This window comes from Oncorhynchus kisutch, linkage group LG4 (assembly GCF_002021735.2).
Source record: "Oncorhynchus kisutch isolate 150728-3 linkage group LG4, Okis_V2, whole genome shotgun sequence".
NCBI classification, from domain to species: domain Eukaryota; kingdom Metazoa; phylum Chordata; class Actinopteri; order Salmoniformes; family Salmonidae; genus Oncorhynchus; species Oncorhynchus kisutch.
In genome coordinates this window covers 8,253,387-8,270,211 of record NC_034177.2, presented here as the reverse complement: position 1 = coordinate 8,270,211, position 16,825 = coordinate 8,253,387, and the positions used below count along the sequence as shown (strand labels likewise).

The window sequence follows — 16,825 nt, the reverse complement described above, 5'->3', positions numbered from 1 at the left end:
ATGCTCAGTTACCACAGTGCCACTGCTTCTAAAACTACCTGTCTCTCTGATGCTCAGTTACCACAGTGCCACTGCTACTAAAAACTACTGTCTCTCTGATGCTCAGTTAACACAGTGCCACTGGCTTCTAAAACTACCTGTCTCTCTGATGCTTCAGTTACCACAGTGCCACTGCTACTAAAACTACCTGTCTCTCTGATGCTCAGTTACATAAAAACCGTCTGCACTGCTTACTAAAACTACCTGTCTCTCTGATGCTCAGTTAAACAGTGGCCACTGCTTCTAAAACTACCTGTCTCTCTGATGCTCAGTTACCACAGTTGCCACTGCTACTAAAACTACCTGTCTCTCTGATGCTCAGTTACCACAGTGCCACTGCTACTAAAACTACCTGTCTCTTGATGCTCCAGTTACCACAGTGCCCACTGCTTCTAAAACTACCTGTCTCTCTGAATGCCGTTCAGTACCACAGTGCCACTGCTCTAAAACTACTGTCTCTCTGATGCTCAGTTACCACAGTGCCACTGCTACTAAAACTACCTGTCTCTCTGATGCTCAGTTACCACAGTGCCACTGTTCTAAAACTACCCTGTCTCTCTGATGCCTCAGTTACACAGTGCCACTGCTTCTAAAACTACCTGTCTCTCTGATGCTCAGTTACCACAGTGCCACTGCTACTAAAACTACCTGTCTCTCTGATGCTCAGTTACCACAGTGCACTGCTACTAAAACTACCTGTCTCTCTGATGCTCAGTTACACAGTGCCACTGCTTACTAAAACTACCTGTCTCTCTGATGCTCAGTTACCACAGTGCCACTGCTACTAAAACTACCTGTCTCTCTGATGCTCAGTTACCACAGTGCCACTGCTACTAAAACTACCTGTCTCTCTGATGCTCAGTTACCACAGTGCCACTGCTACTAAAACTACCTGTCTCTCTGATGCTCAGTTACCACAGTGCCACTGCTACTAAAACTACCTGTCTCTCTGATGCTCAGTTACCACAGTGCCACTGCTTCTAAAACTACCTGTCTCTCTGATGCTCAGTTACCACAGTGCCACTGCTACTAAAACTACCTGTCTCTCTGATGCTCAGTTACCACAGTGCCACCTGCTACTAAACTACCTGTCTCTCTGATGCTCAGTTACCACAGTGCCACTGCTACTAAAACTACCTGTCTCTCTGATGCTCAGTTAACACAGTGCCACTGCTTCTAAAACTACCTGTCTCTCTGATGCTCAGTTACCACAGTTGCCACTGCTACTAAAACTACCTGTCTCTGATGCTCAGTACCACAGTGCCAACTGCTACTAAACTACCTGTCTCTCTGATGCCTCAGTTACCACAGTGCCACTGCCTACTAAAACTACCTGTCTCTCTGATGCTCAGTTAACACAGTGCCACTGCTTCTAAAACTACCTGTCTCTCTGATGCTCAGTTAACACAGTGCCACTGCTTCTAAAACTACCTGTCTCTCTGATGCTCAGTTACCACAGTGCCACTGCTACTAAAACTACCTGTCTCTCTGATGCTCAGTTACCACAGTGCCACTGCTACTAAAACTACCTGTCTCTGATGCTCAGTTACCACAGTGCCACTGCTTCTAAAACTACCTGTCTCTCTGATGCTCAGTTACCACAGTGCCACTGCTTCTAAAACTACCTGTCTCTCTGATGCTCAGTTACCACAGTGCCACTGCTTCTAAAACTACCTGTCTCTCTGATGCTCAGTTACCACAGTGCCACTGCTACTAAAACTACCTTTCTCTCTGATGCTCAGTTACCACAGTGCCACTGCTTCTAAAACTACCTGTCTCTCTGATGCTCAGTTACCACAGTGCCACTGCTTCTAAAACTACCTGTCTCTCTGATGCTCAGTTACCACAGTGCCACTGCTTCTAAAACTACCTGTCTCTCTGATGCTCTATTTTCACATTGCTAACCGCTCTCCTCTCAATTCAAATCAACGGGCTTGATTGTCATTGGAACATGTGTTTACATTATGAAAGTAAATTGAATAGGCAATAAAGAATTTGGAAATTAACAAGGGGAACCCTCACAAAAGTTTTTGAAGAATATAATAGACATTTTAAATGTTATATTATTGGCTTTGTACAGTGTTGTAACAATGTGCAAGTAGTTGAAGTACAAAATGGAAAATAAATAAACAGAAAGACATATCGATTGTGCAACCAGGGCTGGTAAAACCCCTGGATCATTGTTATTCTAACTTCTGCGACTCATATAAGGCCCTCCCCTGCCCTCCTTTCGGAAAAGCTGACCACGACTCCATTTTGTTGCTTCCAGCCTATAGACAGAAACTGAAACAGGAAGCTTCCGCGCTCAGGGCTGTTCAATGCTGGTCCGACCAATCTTATTCCACGCTTCAAGACTGCTTCGATCACGTGGATTGGGATATGTCCCGCATTGTGTCCAACAACAACATTGACGAATACGTTGATTCGGTGACCAAGTTCATTAGAAAGTGCATCGGTGATGTCGTACCCACAGCAACCTATTAAAACATTTCCAAACCAGAAACCGTGGATTGATGGCAACATTCGCGCGAAACTGAAAGCGCGAACCACTGCTTTTATCCAGGGCAAGGTGACCGGAAACATGACCGAATACAAACAGTGTAGCTATTCCCTCCGCAAGGCAATCAAAACAAGCTAAGCGTCAGTATAGAGACAAAGTAGTCACAATTCAACGGCTCAGAGACGAGAGGTATGTGGCAGGGTCTACAGTCAATCACGGATTACAAAAAGAAAACCAGCCCCATCGCGGACCAGGATGTCTTGCTTCCAGACATTCTAAATAACTTCTTTGCTCGCTTTGAGGACAATACAGTGCCACTGACACGACCCGCTACCAAAACCTGCAGACTCTCCTTCACTGCAGCTGACATGAGTAAAACATTTAAACGTGTTAACCCTCGCAAGGCTGCAGGCCCAGACGGCATCCCTAGCCACATCCTCAGAGCATGCGCAGACCAGTTGGCTGGTGTGTTTACGGACATATTCAATCTAACCTTATCCCAGTCTGCTGTCCCTACATGCTTCAAAAGGGCCACCATTGTTCCTGTTCCCAAGAAAGCTAAGGTAACTGAGCTAAACGACTACCGCCCGTAGCACTCACTTCCGTCATAATGAAGTTCTTTGAGGGACTAGTCAAGAACCATATCACCTCCACCCTACCTGACACCCTAGACCCACTCCAATTTGCTTACCGCCCCAATAGGTCCACAGACGACGCAATTTCAACCACACTGCCCTAACCCATCTGGGCAAGAGGAATACCTATGTGAGAATGCTGTTCATCGACAACAGCTCAGCATTTAATACCATAGTACCCTCAAAACTCGTCATCAAGCTCGAGATCCTGGGTCTCGACCCCGCCCTGTGCAACTGGGTACTGGACTTCCTGACGGGCCACCCCAGGTGGTGAGGGTAGGTAACATCTCCACCCCGCTGATCTCCACACATCACGGACAAACTGAATTGGTCCACCCACACAGACAGCGTTGTAAAGAAGGCGCAGCAGCGCTCCTTCAACCTCAGGAGGCTGAAGAAATTTGGCTTGTCACCAAAAGCACTCACAAACTTCTACAGATGCACAATCGAGAGCATCCTGGCGGGCTGTATCACCGCCTGGTACGGCAACTGCTCCGCCCACAACCGTAAGGCTCTCCAAAGGGTAGTGAGGTCTGCACAACGCATCACCGGGGGGGGGGCAAACTACCTGCCCTCCAGGACACCTACACCACCCGATGTTACAGGAAGGCCATAAAGATCATCAAGGAAAACAACCACCCGAGCCACTGCCTGTTCACCCCGCTATCATCCAGAAGGCGAGGTCAGTACAGGTGCATCAAAGCTGGGACCGAGAGACTGAAAAACAGCTTCTATCTCAAGGCCATCAGACTGTTAAACAGCCACCACTAACATTGAGTGGCTGCTGCCAACACACTGACACTGACTCAACTCCAGCCACTTTAATAATGGGAATTGATGGAAAAAAATGTATCACTAGCCACTTTAAACAATGCCACTTAATGTTTACCCACCCTACATTACTCATCGCATATGTATATACTGTACTCGATACCATCTACTGCATCTTGCACTGGTTGCCCTTTTCTCATGGCAACCGGCCACACATCTTTCTGCTGTGACGGTATTTCACAGATATGGGAGTTTATCAATGTTTTGATTTGTTTTCAAATTCTTTGGGTCTGTGTGATCTGTGGGAAATATGTGTCTCTGTATTCATACATTTGGCAGGAGGTTAGGAGCTCAGTTTCCACCTCATTTAGTGGGCAGTGTGCACATAGGCAGACCTGGCTCTCAAGAGAAGACCGGCTATGGCGGCTCTGTACGCAGTCAAAGATTTTCTTCATTTTGGGTCAGTCACAGTGGTCAGGTATTCTGCTGCTGTTTAGTCTCTGTTTAGGGCCAAATAGCATTCTAGTTTGCTCTGTTTTTTATTTATTTTTTAATTACTTGATACATGGGAAATAATTATCTTTTTGCTTTGGTTGGGTCTAAATGTGTTTCTGTCTTGGGGCTCTTTGGGGTCCGTTTCCTTTTGATGGCATAGAAGGCCCTTGTCTTGTCTCTCAGGTCCTTCACAGCCTTGTGGACGTTTCCTTTTGGTGCTAATGTTTAGGCAGAGGTAGGTGTCCTTCTTTGTGTGCTCTAGGTCAATGGTGTCTAGATAAAATTTATATTTGTTGGCTTGGCTACTGGACCTTTTTTGGAACATCATTATTTTTGTCTGACCGAATCTGTGCAGAAGATCTAGGTGCTGCTGTAGGCCCTCCTTGGTTGGGGACAGAAGTACCAGGTAGTCTGCAAACAGTAGACATTTGATTTTGAAGTCTAGCAGTGTGAGGCCGGGTGATGCAGACTGTTCTAATCCCCTCGCCAATTCATGGATATATATGTTGAAGAGGGTGGGGCTCAAGCTGCATCCCTGCCTCACTCTACGGCCCTGAGGAAAGAAATATTTGTGTTTATTGCACATTTTAACTGTACACTTTGTGTACATTTGATTTTGTTTTTCCACCATTCATTTATATAGTAGACCCTTTTGAGTCAAGCTTTTTTTGATATCATCAAAGCATGAGAAGACTTTGCTTCTTTTTTTGTTCGTCAACAAGGGTCTGCAGGGTGTATGCGATAGGAAGCCAATTTGACATTTGCGCAGGACATTGTTTTCGCTGAGGAAATGTGGAGTCTGCTGTTTATGATACTGCTGTTTATGATACTGCTGTTGATGATACTGCTGTTGATGAGTCTGCTGTTGATGAGTCTGCTGTTGATGAGTCTGCTGTTGATGAGTCTGCTGTTGATGAGTCTGCTGTTGATGAGTCTGCTGTTGATGAGTCTGCTGTTGATGAGTCTGCTGTTGATGAGTCTGCTGTTGATGAGTCTGCTGTTGATGAGTCTGCTGTTGATGAGTCTGCTGTTGATGAGTCTGCTGTTGATGAGTCTGCTGTTGATGAGTCTGCTGTTGATGAGTCTGCTGTTGATGAGTCTGCTGTTGATGAGTCTGCTGTTGATGAGTCTGCTGTTGATGAGTCTGCTGTTGATGAGTCTGCTGTTGATGAGTCTGCTGTTGATGAGTCTGCTGTTGATGAGTCTGCTGTTGATGAGTCTGCTGTTGATGAGTCTGCTGTTGATGAGTCTGCTGTTGATGAGTCTGCTGTTGATGAGTCTGCTGTTGATGAGTCTGCTGTTGATGAGTCTGCTGTTGATGAGTCTGCTGTTGATGAGTCTGCTGTTGATGAGTCTGCTGTTGATGAGTCTGCTGTTGATGAGTCTGCTGTTGATGAGTCTGCTGTTGATGAGTCTGCTGTTGATGAGTCTGCTGTTGATGAGTCTGCTGTTGATGAGTCTGCTGTTGATGAGTCTGCTGTTGATGAGTCTGCTGTTGATGAGTCTGCTGTTGATGAGTCTGCTGTTGATGAGTCTGCTGTTGATGAGTCTGCTGTTGATGAGTCTGCTGTTGATGAGTCTGCTGTTGATGAGTCTGCTGTTGATGAGTCTGCTGTTGATGAGTCTGCTGTTGATGAGTCTGCTGTTGATGAGTCTGCTGTTGATGAGTCTGCTGTTGATGAGTCTGCTGTTGATGAGTCTGCAGAGGATTTTTTCTTCTTGATTGCTGCTGGTGCATATTACACGGTAATTATTGGGGTCAAATTTGAGTCTACTTTTGTGGATTTGGGGTGATCAGGACTTGGATTCCAAATATTAGGGAAGATTCCAGAGCTGAGGGTAATGTTGAAGGGTTTAAGTATAGCCAATTTGAATTTGTGGTCTGTATATTTTATCATTTAGTGTAGTATACCATCAACATTGTTGGTGTAGTGACGCATATTTTTAGTCAAACATTTGTCGTAGGTAAGATTCCTAAATCTTGGAAAACGGCTTTTGTTTCATCACTCCTCAAGGGAGGTGATGGTAGTGAGTTGGATAATTATCGGCTCATCTCTAAGCTCTCCTGTTTGGCTAAACTTCTAGAGTCATTGGTGAATAGGCAACTACAATCTTCTTTAACTGTTAACAGTATTCTTTCTAGTAATCAATCTGGCTTTAGACCTAAACACAGTACTATTACGGCCACTGTATGTGTTCTAAATTATATTACTAATGCCCTTGATAATAGAAAGTCCTGTGCCACCTTGTTCATAGGTTTATCTAAAGCTTTTGACACTGTGGACCATGCGATACTTTAGGGTAAGCTGTTGTCGATAGGACTGGGATTGGATGCCTGTCGTTTGGTTTCATGACTATCTTAACGATAGAAGTCAGGCTGTTAGAGTCGACAGCATCCAGTCAGAGCCATTAGAGTTGGGTATGGCTGCCTTTTCCTGTTTACACTCCTTGCCTATGGAATAAGCCTGCAGACTAAACTGAGACTTGAGACTCTTGTCCCCCTGTTGCTCATTTTAAACATTTATTGGAGCATTTTTATTTTTGTATTGGCTTGTAACTGTTTTGGGTAATGCATTGTGCTGTTAGTGGAATAACCTGTTAGTGGAATAACCTGTTAGTGGGAATAACCTGTTAGTGGAATAACCTGTTAGTGGGAATAACCTGTTAGTGGGAATAACCTGTTAGTGGGAATAACCTGTTAGTGGGAATAACCTGTTAGTGGGAATAACCTGTTAGTGGGAATAACCTGTTAGTGGGAATAACCTGTTAGTGGGAATAACCTGTTAGTGGGAATAACCTGTTAGTGGGAATAACCTGTTAGTGGGAATAACCTGTTAGTGGGAATAACCTGTTAGTGGGAATAACCTGTTAGTGGGAATAACCTGTTAGTGGGAATAACCTGTTAGTGGGAATAACCTGTTAGTGGGAATAACCTGTTAGTGGGAATAACCTGTTAGTGGGAATAACCTGTTAGTGGGAATAACCTGTTAGTGGGAATAACCTGTTAGTGGGAATAACCTGTTAGTGGGAATAACCTGTTAGTGGAATAACCTGTTAGTGGGAATAACCTGTTAGTGGGAATAACCTGTTAGTGGAATAACCTGTTAGTGGAATAACCTGTTAGTGGAATAACCTGTTAGTGGGAATAACCTGTTAGTGGGAATAACCTGTTAGTGGAATAACCTGTTAGTGGGAATAACCTGTTAGTGGAATAACCTGTTAGTGGGAATAACCTGTTAGTGGGAATAACCTGTTAGTGGGAATAACCTGTTAGTGGGAATAACCTGTTAGTGGGAATAACCTAAATGTAATCTGTTGCAGTATTTTTTTTTTATTGTGTTATCTGTGATGGTTTTGTTCGTCTTGTGTAGTTTAAAAAAAATCATTGTACCTAAACTGTATGTGTGTAAACATGTATACGCAGGGCCCAGCTGTAAAAGAGACCTTGGTCTCAGGCTGTGATCCTTGTTGAAATAAAGGTGGTATAATAATAACAATAATAACACCACAGGCCTTTTGGAGGGTATGCATTTGGTCCTGTAGTTCATCCAATGTAATTGGAGAATCCAGTGGGTTCTGGTAGTCTTTAATAGCTGATCATTTAGTAGATTATCAGGAATATGTTTTGACTGTTATATGGCTGAAAAGATTGGAGAACTGGTTTATCCCATACACCTCCATTTTGGATAAATACCTCTCCGTGTTTGTTTAGTGTGTTCTAAATGACCCAGAAGTGATTTGATTCAATGGATTCTTCAATGGATTCTTCAATCACAATGAGATGTTTTCTGTCATGCTGTTCCTTCCATCTATAACATGTCTTTAATAGTATGCAGTTTGCTCGTCTTCGATGCCTCACGGTTGATTAGTGCTCCATTCAAGTAGATTGTGATCTGAACCCAAGAGACTTTGGGTTGAGGTCGGTGATCATTTTATTACTGAAGACTTTGTTTTATCTACAGGTACTACTGCCAAGAGATGAGCGTCTCTCTCCTCCTTCTCTTGTGCTCGCTCTTTCTCTCTCTCTGCTTTGTGGTAATCTTTTTCTCTCTCTCTGCTTTGTGGTAATCTTTTCTCTCTCTCTCTCTGCTTTGTGGTAATTCGCTCGCTCTCGCTCTCGCTCTCGCTCTCGCTCTCGCTCTCGCTCTCGCTCTCGCTCTCGCTCTCGCTCTCGCTCTCGCTCTCGCTCTCGCTCTCGCTCTCGCTCGCTCTCGCTCGCTCTCGCTCGCTCTCGCTCTCTCTCGCTCTCTCTCGCTCTCTCTCGCTCTCTCTCGCTCTCTCTCGCTCTCTCTCGCTCTCTCCTTTGTGGTAATCTTTTCTCTCTCTCTCTCTCTCTCTCTCTCTCTCTCTCTCTCTCTCTCTGCTTTGGTAATCTTTTCTCTCTCTCTCGGTAATCTTTTCTCTCTCGCTGCTTTGTGGTAATCTTTTCTCTCTCTCTCTCTCTCTGCTTTGTGGTAATCTTTTCTCTCTCTCTCTCTGCTTTGTGGTAATCTTTTCTCTCTCTCTCTGCTTTGTGGTAATCTTCTCTCCTCTCTCTCTCTCTCTCTCTCTCTCTCTCTCTCTCTCTCTCTCTCTCTCTCTCTCTCTCTCTCTCTCTCTCTGCTTTGTGGTAATCTTTTCTCTCACACTCTCTCTCTCTCTCTCTGCTTTGTGGTAATCTTTTCTCTCACTCTCTCTCTCTCTCTCTGCTTTGTTGTAATCTTTTCTCTCTCTCTCTCTCTCTCTCTCTCTCTCTCTCTCTCTCTCTCTCTCTCTCTCTCTCTCTCTCTCTCTCTCTCTCTCTCTCACTCTCTCTGCTTTGTGGTAATCTTTCTCTCTCTCCCTGTCTCTCTTCCTTGTCTGCGTGAAGGAGGGGGCCACAGGAAAATCAACGTTATAATAGAGCATCCTGTAGCAGGTTGGCAGTGCAGTTCTTCTGCGCTCCATCACTTCCTGTTCCTCTTTCCCTGCCCCTCCGCATGCTATTTTTCCTTCTTCCCCTCTCACCTGGCCTTGCCTCTAGTTCTTCATTTGTGCAGTTGTTTTCTTGGTTGCTGTTTTGGATCTTTGTTTGACTAAAACAACAACAAGATGCTAGGCCACAACAGCTTTGTGTTTTCATTGTGTTGGTTGGTGCACCTTACTTTTATTACATTGTGATGTTTTGATGTTTGTTTGTTTTTTGGTCATTCATTGAATGCATCATAATTTTACTATCAATTGTTTACGACTGTTTCCTTCCTTTTCTCTGTTAAATGCTTTCTGTGGCCAGTATAACTTGACATTTATCAGTGAAGAATTTGGCCAGAATCTTTGTACAAAATTGTATCATCACAATATTTGCTCTGGATTTGCAGAGAGTAACACCTCATGCACGCAAATGTTTAAGACTTGATATTGGATAGATTATTACCTTGTGATGTAATTTACCTTGCTGATAACAAAACATTGAACTTTTAATTGATACAGTTACTTTCAATATATCCTTTGTGGGCGTCTTAATTGAGCATGTCTTTTACTGACACAATCGATCAGTTATACCAGTCTGTTAGCTACATTTAACATGTTGAATACAGAACCAGTCAGGAAAAACAGGCTATTTGTTGGCACTTGATGATAAAGACACTAATCTAATGTCCGTTCTGTGGTCAATCTAACGCCAGCTGTGTGTTCTGTGTCAGAATCATTGGTTGCGGAGGACTGTCGATTGGAGGACTACAGCCCTTTCTCCCTTGGCAGCAGTGATGCCAGTACACCCAGTTCCCTCTATATGGAGTCTAGTGAGTAGACTGGTTTGAACATTAGAACTACCTAGTTGTGTAGTGAGTAGACTGGTCCTAACACTAAAACTACCTGCAGTTGAAGTCAGAAGTTTACATACACTACAAGTAATTCAAACTCGTTCTTCAACCACTCCACAAATTTCTTGTTAACAAACTATAGTTTTGGCAAGTCAGTTGTGTCATGCACAAAGTAGATGTCCTAAGTCATTTTTCCAACAATTGTTTACAGACAGATTAGTTAACTTATAATTCACTGTATCTCAATTCCAGTGGGTCAGAAGTTTACATGCACTAAGTTAACTCTGCCTTTAAACAGCTTGGAAAATGCCAGAAAATTATGTCATGGCTTTAGAAGCTTCTGTTAGGCTAATTGACATCAATTGGAGGTGTATTTCAAGGCCAACCTCCACAAATGTATTGTTCCTGTTACCTACATATATAGGGAACAGGGTGCCATTTGGGATGCCCCCCTTTATCTCTTGCATGTAATACTTTCTCCACTTCTCTCCATTTAATAATACATGACTGTATTAATGTGTGGCAGTGGCTCATATATGACCACATTCAGAACAAGGTACAGTGCATTCAGTACATCTTCCACAGGGTATAAAAGGCAAGGAGTGAGACATCAGGAGTTAAAACAGAGATTATATATACTGCCTTCAGAAAGTATTCACACCCCTTGACTTTTTCCAGTTGTGTTACAGCCTGAATTCAAAATGGAGTCAATTGAGATTTTGTGTCACTGGCCTACACACAATAGCACATAATGTCAAAGTGGAATTATGTTTTTAGATATTTTTACTAATTAATTTACTCTTTTAAAGCTAAGTCCATTAGTATTCAACCCAATTGTTATGGCAAGCCTAAATAAATTCAGGAGTAAAAATGAGTCTTAACAAGTCACATAAGTTGCATGGACTCACAATGTGTGAAATAAGTGTTTAACATGATTTTTGAATGACTACCTCATCTCTGTACCCCAACACATCCAATTATCTGTAAGGTCCCTCAGTCGAGCGGTAAATTTCAAACACAGATTCAACAGTAAAGACCAGGGAGGTTTTCCAATGCCTCGCAAAGGAGGGCACGTAATTGTAAAAAAAAAAAACACACATTGAATATTGCTTTGGGCATGGTGAGGTTATTAATTACACTTTGAATGGTGAATCAATACACCCAGTCACTAGAGAGATAAAGGCATCCTTCCCTGAAAGGTTCCTGAACGGTTTGCTTCCTCTCCGGCAACTGTAGCTTAGTTGCCAGAGAGGAAGGAAACCATTCAGAGATTTCACCACGAGGCTAATGTTAACTTTAAAACATTGTAGTTACTCCACAATTATCTGTAAGGTCCCCTAGTCGAGCAGTACATTTAAAACACAGATTCAACAACAAAGACCAGGGAGGTTTTCCAATGCCTCGCAAAGAAGAGCACCTATTGGTAGATGGCTAAAATTGAATATCCCTTTTAACATGGAGAAGTAATTAATTACACTTTGGATGGTGCATCAATACACCCAGTCACTACTTAGATACAGGCGTCTTTTCTAACTCAGTTGCCGGAGAGGAAGGAAACCGCTCAGGGATTTCATCATGAGAAAAATGGTGAATTTAAAACAGTTACAGAGTTTAAAGGCCGTCATAGGAGAAAACTGAGGATGGATCAACAACATTGTAGTTAATCCACAAAACTAACCTAAATGACAGCGTGAAAAGAAGGAAGCCTGTACAGAATAAAAAATATTAAAAAACATCCATCCTGTTTGCAATAAGGTACTCAAGTAAAACTGTAAAAAATATGTGCCAAAGAAATGACCTTTTATGTCATGAATACAAAGCGTTATGTTTGGGGCAAACACATCACTGTGTACCACTTCATATTTTCAAACATGGTGGTGGCTGCATCATGTTATGGGTATGCTTGTGTAACAGTTCTGCTTCCGTCCCTCTCCTGGGCTTGAACCAGGGACCCCTGAACACATCGACAACAGGTCACCCTTGAAGCATCGTTACCCTTGCAGAGCAAGGGATACTACTTAAAGTTCTCAGAGTGAATGACGTCACCGATTGAAACGCTACTAGCGCGTCCCGCTAACTACCTAGCCATTTCATACCACTTACACTTGTCAAGGACAAGTGAGGGAGTTATTTTTTTGTTGAATGAAAATAAACGGAATGGAGCTAAGCACAGCAAAAATCCTAGAGGAAAACCTGGTTGTCTGCTGTCCAACAGACACTGGGAGACAAATGAACCTTTCAGCAGGACAATAAGCTAAAACAAATGGTCAAATATACACGGTTGATTACCAAGACGACGTTGAATGATCCTGAGTGGACGAGTTTCAGTTTAGACTTAAGTCGGCATTAAAATCTATGACAACTTGCATATGGCAGTCTAGCAATGATCAACAACCAACTTAATCGAAGAATTAAAAGAATATTGTGTAATACAGGTGTTCAAAGCTCTTAGAGACTTACCCAGAAAGACTCACAGCTGTAATTGCTGCCAAAGGTGTTTTCTACAAACTATTAACAGAGGTGTGAATACTTATGTAAATGAAAGATTTCTGTATTTTATTTTCAATATATTTTCATATTTCAAAAAACCATTATGGTGTATTATGTGTATCTGAGTGATTCAGGCTGTAACACAACATGTGGAACAAGGCCAGGGGAAGTCTCATACACCAGCAGCTTCAAGTTTAAACAGAGTGGTTTGTGTGTGTGACTCTTTCTTTGTGTGTGTGTGTCTTGCTGCGTGCGTGTGTCTCTCTCGCTGCGTGTGGTCTACACAGACGGCTCCCAGTACAGCAGTGTTCCAGACTGCATGTTCCGGAAGCCGTTGGAAGGACAGAGCCTCATCAGCTACCTGTCAGAGCAGGACTTCGGCAGCTGTGCTGACCTGGAGAAGGTGAGCCTTGGGGAGGGTTCATAAACCCGCTTTTTATTTTATGCAGATTATACTGTTCTTTATTCAAGTGGTAGTAGTTTATCTTTAGCTTTTGAAAATGCCCAAAGAGCATTTAACATCATAACAGAATCTGTATGATTTAAAGCTGGTTATTAATTCGGGTAAAACAAAATGCAATGGTATTTTCAAATGCCAGGCATGTTACTATTCATGTCATTGCTACATTGGCTGGACATACTATAGAGCAAGTTAAAGTGTCCAAATATTTGGGTGTGTGGGTTGATGACAACCTGAGCTTCACTGTACATGTAGAGAACTTGATAAGGAAGCTCAAGCTGAAAATAGGTTTTTATTACCGGCATAAGGTTTGTTTTTCTTTGGAGACCAGGAAGGAGCTGGTACGATGTACATTACTGTCGTTTTAGATTTGAGTGATTATATATATATGCAGGCCTCAGACACTACCCTGAGAGCACTTGATTCAGTATATCATGCAGCCCTCAGGTTCTTTACAAATCAGGAACGTCTAACACATCATTGTGATCTCTACAGCGCTGTTGGCTGGTCGTCATTGACCTTGCGTAGGCTTAAACACTGGTATACACTGATTTATAAGGCCATATTGGGTAAAATGCCATTTTATCTCTGTTCTTTTTATAGTCCGGTTGGTAAATAAATATAAATTACGGTCCATTTCTGATTTGCTTCTAGCAGTACCAAAAATTAGAACAGTCATGGTAGAAATAGTTTCTGTTTACTTAACTCTGTGGTCCTGGAATTCTCTCCTGAACATTTTAAAATGTGATGATCTAATTTCGTTGGTAGAGTTTAAAAACTTGATCGATGTATATATCATAGAAGAGTGTGATTGTTTTTAGGCCAGCTGTTTTTAGTCAAGATGTTTGTGTTAATGTAATATGTAATTGTTGTACTGTTTGTTTCATATTTTTGTTTCATGTTAGTGTATGTAAGTTGTTTCCCCCTGCTGCTATTGGACCAGGTCTCTCTTGGAAAAAAGATGTTATCTCAATGAGAATAATCTGTATAAATAATCTGTATAAATAAAAAATATATATATACTGGTTTTAACGCCATTGGGGAGGTGCACAATAAAAAAAAATATATATATATATATTTTTTAAATTGTGCACCTCCCCAATGGCGTTAAAACCAGTCAACTTCAAGTTAGGGCAGAAGGGAGCGTCCATACTGAAGTGTTACAACAAGGCTTCACTCTCCTCCGGCCATCTGCATCTCATTCCAGGAGAACGCCCACTTCAGCATCTCTGAGTCTCTGATCGCCGCCATCGAGCTGATGAAGTGCAACCTGCGGCGGCGGGTGGTGGTGGAGGATGAGGAGGAGGGTGACGACAGTGACTCAGAGATCCGGCAGCTCAAACAGAAGATCCGGCTGCGTAGACGCCAGATCCAGCGGACCCGCCTGCCTCCCTCACAGCGCTGTAAGAGCCGACACATGGACCAGACGTACACCTGCACGGACATACACACACACACACACATACACACACAGACAGACACACACACACACACACACGCTAGAGCTGGGACGATAAACTCAAAATTACTCACACCGTCTTTCTCTTACTGAAGCATTTTGCTTAAGTGTGTACATTTTCTGTGATTTTTGCTACATAACGTTCCTGTAGATTGTTCTAGAACCATTAATTTCAGTCAACAGTTAATAGCCTATGCATTATGTTGATTCCTGTTATGAAAGTGTCTGCATGTCTCTGTTTTGCTGCTGTTTGATCGAACCTCTCACTACTATCGAACCTCTCACTACTTCTCACTACTATCGAGCCTCTCAGTACCTCTCACTACTATCGAGCCTCTCACTACCTCTCACTACTGTCGAGCCTCTCACTGCCTCTCACTACTGTCGAGCCTCTCACTGCCTCTCACTACTGTCGAGCCTCTCACTACCTCTCACTACTGTCGAGCCTCTCACTACCTCACTACTGTCGAGCCTCTCACTACCTCTCACTACTGTCGAGCCTCTCACTACCTCTCACTACTATCGAGCCTCTCACTACTATCGAGCCTCTCACTACCTCTCACTACTGTCGAGCCTCTCACTACCTCTCACTACTGTCGAGCCTCTCACTACTGTCGAGCCTCTCACTACTGTCGAGCCTCTCACTACTGTCGAGCCTCTCACTGCCTCTCACTACCGCCGAGCCTCTCACTGCCTCTCACTACCGTCGAGCCTCTCACTACCGTCGAGCCTCTCACTACCGTCGAGCCTCTCACTACCTCTCACTACCGTCGAGCCTCTCACTACCTCTCACTACCGTCGAGCCTCTCACTACCGTCGAGCCTCTCACTACCTCTCACTACCATCGAGCCGCTCTCTACGACGGCTATTCACAAACCGGGGTATGTGGGTATGCCGTTGAGGGTTACGCGCAAATGTGATTCACATTTTCAAACAGTCAATTTAGATTTTCCAACGAGGTTATACATTTGGGTGATGTTTTTTTTCTCTCTCGACTGAATAGCCTTATTTCACTGCCAAAAATAAAATGAAACCATCTAGCGTTCAGCAAAATAACAACACAATGTCAAATACAGGAAACCTAGTCAAATAATGAACATCCAATCACGTTAACCGGTAGTCTCTCACAGGAAACCTAGTCAAATAATGAACATCCAATCACGTTAACCGGTAGTCTCTCACAGGAAACCTAGTCAAATAATGAACATCCAATCACGTTAACCGGTAGTCTCTCGCAGGAAACCTAGTCAAATAATGAACATCCAATCACGTTAACCGGTAGTCTCTCGCAGGAAACCTAGTCAAATAATGAACATCCAATCACGTTAACCGGTAGTCTCTTACTAAAGCATTTTGCTTAAGTGTGTACATTTTCTGTGATTTTTGCTACATAACGTTCCTGTAGATTGTTCTAGAACCATTAATTTCAGTCAACAGTTAATAGCCTATGCATTATGTTGATTCCTGTTATGAAAGTGTCTGCATGTCTCTGTTTTGCTGCTGTTTGATCGAACCTCTCACTACTATCGAACCTCTCACTACTTCTCACTACTATCGAGCCTCTCAGTACCTCTCACTACTATCGAGCCTCTCACTACCTCTCACTACTATCGAGCCTCTCACTGCCTCTCACTACTGTCGAGCCTCTCACTGCCTCTCACTACTGTCGAGCCTCTCACTGCCTCTCACTACTGTCGAGCCTCTCACTACCTCTCACTACTGTCGAGCCTCTCACTACCTCTCACTACTGTCGAGCCTCTCACTACCTCTCACTACTATCGAGCCTCTCACTACTATCGAGCCTCTCACTACCTCTCACTACTGTCGAGCCTCTCACTACCTCTCACTACTGTCGAGCCTCTCACTACTGTCGAGCCTCTCACTACTGTCGAGCCTCTCACTGCCTCTCACTACCGCCGAGCCTCTCACTGCCTCTCACTACCGTCGAGCCTCTCACTACCGTCGAGCCTCTCACTACCGTCGAGCCTCTCACTACCGTCGAGCCTCTCACTACCTCTCACTACTATCGAGCCTCTCACTACCTCTCACTACTGTCGAGCCTCTCACTACCTCTCACTACTGTCGAGCCTCTCACTACCTCTCACTACTGTCGAGCCTCTCACTGCCTCTCACTACCGTCGAGCCTCTCACTGCCTCTCACTACCGTCGAGCCTCTCACTACCGTCGAGCCTCTCA

The 16,825-nt window shown here is 43.5% G+C and overlaps 1 protein-coding gene across 1 annotated transcript in view; it reads left to right on the top strand.

Moving 5' to 3' along the window:
* The window catches only part of LOC109889024 (run domain Beclin-1-interacting and cysteine-rich domain-containing protein), a 69,784-nt gene that overhangs the window by 32,820 nt on the left and 20,139 nt on the right, over positions 1 to 16,825 (top strand). Inside the window, exons 6-10 of the mRNA XM_031822218.1 lie at positions 5,299 to 6,186; positions 9,199 to 9,337; positions 10,101 to 10,199; positions 12,998 to 13,113; positions 14,378 to 14,573. Of these exons, the coding sequence (XP_031678078.1) occupies positions 5,299 to 6,186; positions 9,199 to 9,337; positions 10,101 to 10,199; positions 12,998 to 13,113; positions 14,378 to 14,573 (1,438 nt within the window). The remainder of the gene's footprint in view (positions 1 to 5,298; positions 6,187 to 9,198; positions 9,338 to 10,100; positions 10,200 to 12,997; positions 13,114 to 14,377; positions 14,574 to 16,825) is intronic.